Source organism: Panthera onca, chromosome A1 (genome assembly GCF_046562875.1).
Source record: "Panthera onca isolate mPanOnc1 chromosome A1, mPanOnc1 haplotype 2, whole genome shotgun sequence".
Lineage (NCBI taxonomy): Eukaryota > Metazoa > Chordata > Mammalia > Carnivora > Felidae > Panthera > Panthera onca.
Genome location: NC_138339.1, coordinates 126,927,003 through 126,933,495, shown reverse-complemented (window position 1 = coordinate 126,933,495; position 6,493 = coordinate 126,927,003). Strand labels below are relative to the sequence as shown.

At 55.6% G+C, this 6,493-nt stretch overlaps 1 protein-coding gene across 1 annotated transcript; it reads left to right on the top strand.

Moving 5' to 3' along the window:
* The first annotated feature begins 1,688 nt into the window (after positions 1-1,688).
* Positions 1,689-6,097, top strand: LOC132681521 (uncharacterized). The gene is made up of 3 exons (XM_060636086.2): positions 1,689-2,000; positions 4,116-4,571; positions 5,202-6,097. The coding sequence occupies exons 1-3, from the start codon at positions 1,959-1,961 to the stop codon at positions 5,481-5,483; spliced, it is 780 nt and encodes a 259-aa protein (XP_060492069.1). The 5' UTR covers positions 1,689-1,958; the 3' UTR covers positions 5,484-6,097.
* The last annotated feature ends 396 nt before the right edge of the window (positions 6,098-6,493 follow it).

Genomic DNA, 6,493 nt, shown 5'->3' with positions numbered 1-6,493 from the left:
GGGTAGAGCATGTGACTCTTGATCTCAGAGTCATGAGTTCAAGCCCCGCATTGGGCACGGAGCCTACTTATTTTTTTTTTTAACGTTTATTTTTGAGAGAGGCAGAGACAGAGAGACAGAGCGCGAACAGGGGAGGGGCAGAGAGACAGGGAGACACAGAATCAGAAGCAGGCTCCAGGCTCCAAGCACAGAGCCTGACGTGGGGCTTGAACTCACAAACTGTGAGATAGTGACCTGGGCTGAAGTCGGATGCTCAACCGACTGAGCCACCCAGGCACCCCGGAGCCTACTTATTAATAAATAAGTAAATAGGGGTGCCTGGGTGGCTCAGTCGGTTAAGCATCTGACTTCAGCTTAGGTCATGATCTTGCAGTTCATGGGTTTGAGCCCTGCGTTGGGCTCTGTGCTGACAGCTCAGAGCCTGGAGCCTGCTTCGGATTCTGTGTCTCCCTCTCCTGTGTCTGCCCCTCCCCCGGTTACACTCTGTCTCTCTCTCTCTCTCAAAAACAAACAAACAAACAAACATAAATAAATAAATAAATAAATAAATAAATAAATAAATGTATAATGTATGGAATTGGTACCAAAAGAGACAAAGAGGGACAGAGCAATAAACAAATTAGAGAAACTGACTGGAGTTTAAAATAGTTACAATCTCAAATGTGGTTACTCTGGCTTTTCAAATCAGGTTGGTGGAGAGATCCATTATTCATAGATGATATTGAATCAACACATATAACTCATAAAATAAAATTAGAGCCTTATCTGTTACCACTTACAAAACATACATTCCATGTGGATTAAAGAGTTAATTCTATAAAACAAGAAAAGCAAGCTTTAATGGCCCCGGGGTAGGGGTGGGGGGTCCGGGGCCTTCCTGAGGAGCCCTGCTGGGTCACACTGTGCTTGGAATCCAGCAATGGAGAAGCTTGAGGTCCTGGAGATACCAGGGCCTTGTGGCCCTCGGCTGGGGTTCTCCAGTCTCCAGCCCTAAGGCTAAAGACTACCTCTGAAGGCCGTCCTAGCGGAGGCTCAGCTCTCCAGTCTGTAACACGGCACAACAGTGGTACTATTTCTAACTTGAAGGTCTGTAGAGAGGGCTGCATGTGGGGAAATGCCCAGTGCAGCAGCTGATTCTTGGGAGGTGACAACAAAGGCTGGTCTCTTCCCTCTGTGCGGGACCATCAGGCCTGGGACATAGCTGGGAAGGGTGGATCTGTGGGGGAAAGTGGGCATTAGGCTTTGTGTCTCACTCTGTGCTCTCAAGTGACTGGGAAAGACCCACAGAGGAGAGGGGGCTAAAGTCAAGTGGCAAGAGTAGAAACCCAAGGGGACTGAAGCACTCAGGTACGGAGCGGTCTAGACAGCCTGAGACAACAGCATGAATCCTTGGGGTGCCCCCTCACCTTCCTGGGGAGGCTGCTGAGGCGCTGAGGCACTGAGTCTCTGGGCACAAGTCCTTGAGTGAGCTCACTGGATCTGTCATGGAGAGCTGTTCTGATTCCAGAAGATGCCTGCCCTCCCTTTGTATCCCGCAAGTCCCAGGGGGGAGATCTGGATTAAGCTGAATTAAGAGGCAGGTGATGATCACAGGTGTTGGGTGCTTGGGCGGGGGTCTCCTTGGTAACGGTGCCATCTGGCTTTCTTGCCTGGAAGCAGGCCTTGTGACTTCATGGTGGAACCTTCTCTGACAGGCAGAGGGGGATTTGCCAGGGGGAAGAGCAGGCCAGGAGGAAGGGATCTGCCAAGGGCAGCTTTGTCTTTTCCATCAGAGTCTGAAGATTAACCTTGATCATGGCACGACGTGGGGCTACCACTGACTCCAGAACAGATGCCGAGACGGTGGCCGAGGGACAGCATAAGCCCCTCTGGAGAGTAGGTGGGGACATACCTGGCCTCCTTGAATCCAGAACCCACTGGTGAAGTGGAGCCAGGGCCCAGGCGGGCAAGACTCAGACATGGGAGAGCCTCTGGGCCAACACTTCTGGATGGCAGGAAGGGTAAGGTCTAGGGAGACCCAGCCCCTGCAGAGAGACTCTCCCCATAAACTGCTCATGAGGCTCCGCAAGCCTTCATTCTTGTGTCGACTCCCTTCACCCACACAATCAGCCATCCAACCCACCTGTATGTGTGAGTGTCCTGGGGCTGCTGAAACAAGTCACCATAAACTGGGTGGCTTAACACAACACCAGTGTATTCTGTCACAGTTCTGAAGGCAGGCTCCTTCTTGGGGGCTCAAGGAGAAGGTGTTCCTTGCCTCTCCTAGTTCCTGGTGGCTCCTGGCGATCCGTGGCATCTCTTGGCTTGGGCAGCATCCCTCCCATCTCCCCTTGTGTCTGTGTCCAAATTTCCCTCATAAAGGACACCAGTCATTGGATATAGGGCCATCCTAATCCAGTATGACCTCATTTTACCTTGACTGCATCTACAAAGACTCTCTTTCCAAATAAGATCCCTTTCCCAGGTACCAGGAGTTAGGACCTCAACATATCTTATGGGGGACACAGTTGAGACCACAATACCATGTAGGTCATTGTGAAAAGGGCACAGGCTTCAGAGCAGGGTGGGCTTGGCCTCCAACCCTGGCAGGGCCTCCACACCATCTTGTTCCCTAGGCCCAGCAAAGTTGGGAGGGGGCTCCCGTGGTCTACCTACAGAGGGGCCGTGGTGTGTCTGGGGAGGAGGAGGAGGTCTGGTCCCTGCTCTTCAGGAGCTCACAGTCTGTGGGGCCATGGGCCGTCACCAAGGGTTAGGACTTTCAAAAGGGACAGTGGTGGTCAAGCTGCACACAAGGAGTTAGGACAGGCATGACCACACATGTGGCTGGGGTGGGGAACTCAAGGCCCAGAGACCCCAGCAAGGATCAAAAAGGCCAGGGCCAGACCCTAAGTCCTTCCTATGGGACTCAGAATCCACGGGGTACCCCTGCACCCCACATGTACCCATGGGCTCTGGGTCTGACCCTGATGGGCAAAGGTGTAGAATGGGTTGTTTTTTCACTGACGGGTGCTCTGGGCTTCTGTGTCCCACTTTGGGCCTGGGAAGTAATTCCTTATTCCCCTTTCCAGCCTCCCCACAAGACCTGCCTTCCCCTTCCTATTGACAGGGAGTCTGGCAAGGACTTTGCTCCTGCACAAGCCCAGTTTAATATTCTCTTTCTTCCTCCTTCTCTCCCACCTTTCTTTCCTTTATTCCAATATTTGGTATCTGCCATATGCCAAGGCTGTTCTAGGCCTTGAGGATACAGAAGACAGATGGGCCTAGCCTCAGTGGAATTTATAACTGGAGAGATGAGAGATATTAATCAAGTCACCATGCAGATGAATGTTTCACAGCAGAGGTGTGGGTGCTCTGAATGAGGGGCATCAGGGTGGTGGGAGTCAGCAACAGAGTGAAGCAGCTAAACCGGGGAAGGATGGGAGCCTGGAGCCACGAGCTGAAGTTGTCAACCAGGAAAAAGGAGAAGGAAGAGATTCCAGGCAGGAGCATTAGCATGAGTGAAGGGCCTGTGGCAGGAGGCTGCTTGGCGAGTTGAGAAGGACTGAGAGGTCTGTGTGGATGGACTGGACAGTGCAGGGAATATGAGACGGCCTGAGAGTCAGCAAATTAGCCCCATCATTGTTGGAAAAGTATCAATATTGCATGCCCACAATGAGATGAGACCACCACACCCCAGAATAGGCAGACTCAGACCAAGAACGTTCCAGAGGGGGAGATGTGAGGCTGGAGTGATTGGGAGTCAGTGCAGGGATTGGGGGAGGCAGGGGCTGGGAAAGCTCCTTTGAACTGAGAGGGGAAGGGCAGATCTGGGCATAGGTTCTAAAGCAGGGCCAAGCTTTGTGTGACCAAGGAAGGGCAAGGAGGCCTGTGTATAGAGTGGAACCAGATGTGCGTGGGGGAAGGATGCAGGTGCTGGCAGGGCCAGGCCCTCCAAGGCTCTTGGGTAACCTGACTGTGGCTGGCAGCTGCCGCTGGGTTCTCCTGGAGGGGAGCACACTCAGGTTTATGCTTTGGAAAGACCCCTCTGGCCTCCAGTGTCAGCAGGAATGGGAGAGGGGGCTAGGGCGTGGGGACTTTGGGCTGCGGTAACAGGTGGAACACCATTCTCTTTCCAGTCATCCCAGAAGAGCTGTGAGCCTGAGCCCAGCGTCTCGGCTTCCCAGAGCCTCCTGGAGGCGGCCGGCCCAGAGCCCCTGTCCCAGCACCCACAGGCCAGCCATTCAAGGGGCAGTGAGCCCCTCAGCAGCCTTGACCTCTCCCATGGGTCTCCAGTGGCCTTAGAGTACCTGCCCTTCTTTCGCACCTATGGGACTCTCCTGGCTGTGGGGGAGCTGGTCCCACAGCCTGAGGCTTGCAGGGACCAAGAAGGAGACCAGACTGTCAGAGATCCAGCATTCCATGAGGACTCAGAACCGCCCAGCGGCTTCTTCCCTTTCTACCGCTCCAAGGAGGAGTGTTTTCCCAGGCTGGCCCTTCCTGGCAGGTCGTGCTGGGGCTCCCGAGACCCATGCACCAGGAAGGAGGCGCTGGCCGGCTGCGTCTGCAGGATGACCGTCAGCTGCGCCTGCTCTGTGAGTGGGCGTGGCCCCGGGGAATGTGTTTAAGCCCCTTGAGCTTCAAAGTCCTTACAAAGGGAGGCAATAGTGGAGCTACTGGGGGAGCCATTGTGAGAATTACGTACAGTAACGCGGTCATTACACCAGGCTTAGCCGGTGTTCCCCGACGGAAGCACCTGTGTAGTCCTTATGACTCGCTCGGCACCCCAGCCGATGCTCCAAGTACATCATCTCACCTGTCCTAATAATAGTCCGATGAGAGACGGCTGATTGCTGCTCCCACATGACAGGGGGGAGAAAAATGAGTCTCAGGGCAGTTAAGCGACTCGGTAGCAAGAGCAAACCTGGGCTCCGACCCCAAGCCGGTGCCCTGTCATGTCACTACCAGTCACAGAGCTGGGGGCCGTGCCGTGACCACAGAGACAGAGCAGGCGGGATGAGTGGATTGTGATCCCAGATGTGCTCCTTCCGGCCGGGAGGCCCAGGGGGCTGAATGATATTGCTCACTGTTCTCCAGTCTGCAGAGTAGTCATGCACCCTGCCTCCTTCCCTACCGCTGCTGGGGTGTTGCAGGCACAAGGCCAGCGCTGGGTTTCTAGCCAAACTTGGGAGCCTAGCTGACCGTCTTGTCTCCTTCCCACACAGGCTGCCTCGGCAAGCCCAGACCACCTCCCTGGGTCCTCTCGCTCGCCACCCTGCTGCCCCATCCTGCTGGTCCCAGAGGGGCACTGCCATGACAGCGGCCTGACTGCCCCTGCCTCCAGTGATGCTGCCTTCAAGGACCATGCCCTCGGTGCCTTGGGATTCGTGCCTTACTACAGAACCCTCGAGGAGGAGCTGCGCGCCAGCCCTGGGCCTCCAGTCTCTCCGCTGGGGAGCCAGGAGCCCACAGGGATGCTGCCCAGGCCTCGTGCAGCTACTTTGTGAAGGAGTGTGAGTTACTAGCAGCTGGAGCCGCTGAAGATTGGGCCCCAGCACCTGCTCATCTGCAAGAGGTGAACGTGGCTGGGGGTGAGGCTTCCAGAACTGGCCTGGGACCACAACTCTGCCTTACCTCCCCCTCTGCCTGGGTGCCTAGGAACCACGGAGCTGGCAGGAGGAGCCCAAACGCGGGCAGGCCTGTCCATCCCCTCTCAGTCTACTTGGGTGGGCCAACAAGAAGATCCTGTGCCCTGCCAGGGTGTACCTCCACACCAGTGTCCGACTGAGCAGGCCTGGGGCAGGAGCAGTCCTTCTCCTCGAGGACTGGAGGGGAGATGCTCAGCCTGTGCCCCCCGCAGCCACAGCCTCAGGGAGTGACCCCACAGCCCTGGGTGCTCCCTCGGGCCTCCTAGCTGGAAAAACTGCCCGAGGCCAAGGGGACAGCAGCAGCCCCCAAAGGCGCTCCACCAAGGAGATGTCTGCCCGGCCCAGCGCTCAGACCGTCCCACGGTCCTCCTCTGCGGTAGCCTGTTCCAAGCTCAGAGGAAGGGAGCAGGACCAGGGTCCTCTGAACAACTGAGGGATGCAGACCAGAGACTAAATAAATCACTTCACTACAAGGATTGGAGTTGGTGCGCTAACGTGGTGCTTTGGAGTAATGCGTGCAGCTTTGCATTAAGTGAGCATTTGCTATGTGCTAGGCACCTTACAGAGACCATCTCTCTATCCTCATGGGGGTAGACCCTTGCATCAGCTCCATTCTCCAGATGAAGAAACAGGCTCAGAGAGGTAAGTTGCCTGCCTGGGCTCACACAGCTCACAGACAGCAGAGCTGGGGTTCATAGCCAGGGCTGTGTGGGCTCAGGGCCTGAGTACTTAAAACCCTTCCCTACACACCCCTCCTCAGTGGGTCTTGATGCAACAAGGAAAGAGCCAGCTGCCAGCCATGGAGCACCGTGAAGGCCACCCCACATCGCCTTTCCTCCTTCCCCCTTTCCTTCCCTGGCTCCCCATGC

Bases quoted from the DNA above. Each gene is read 5' to 3' on its own strand.
- LOC132681521 (XM_060636086.2), top strand. From the start codon at position 1,959: ATGGGAGAGCCTCTGGGCCAACACTTCTGGATGGCAGGAAGG. The intron at 2,001-4,115 runs GTAAGGTCTAGG...TTCTCTTTCCAG, and splicing joins ACTTCTGGATGGCAGGAAGG to TCATCCCAGAAGAGCTGTGA. The intron at 4,572-5,201 runs GTGAGTGGGCGT...CTTCCCACACAG, and splicing joins CCGTCAGCTGCGCCTGCTCT to GCTGCCTCGGCAAGCCCAGA.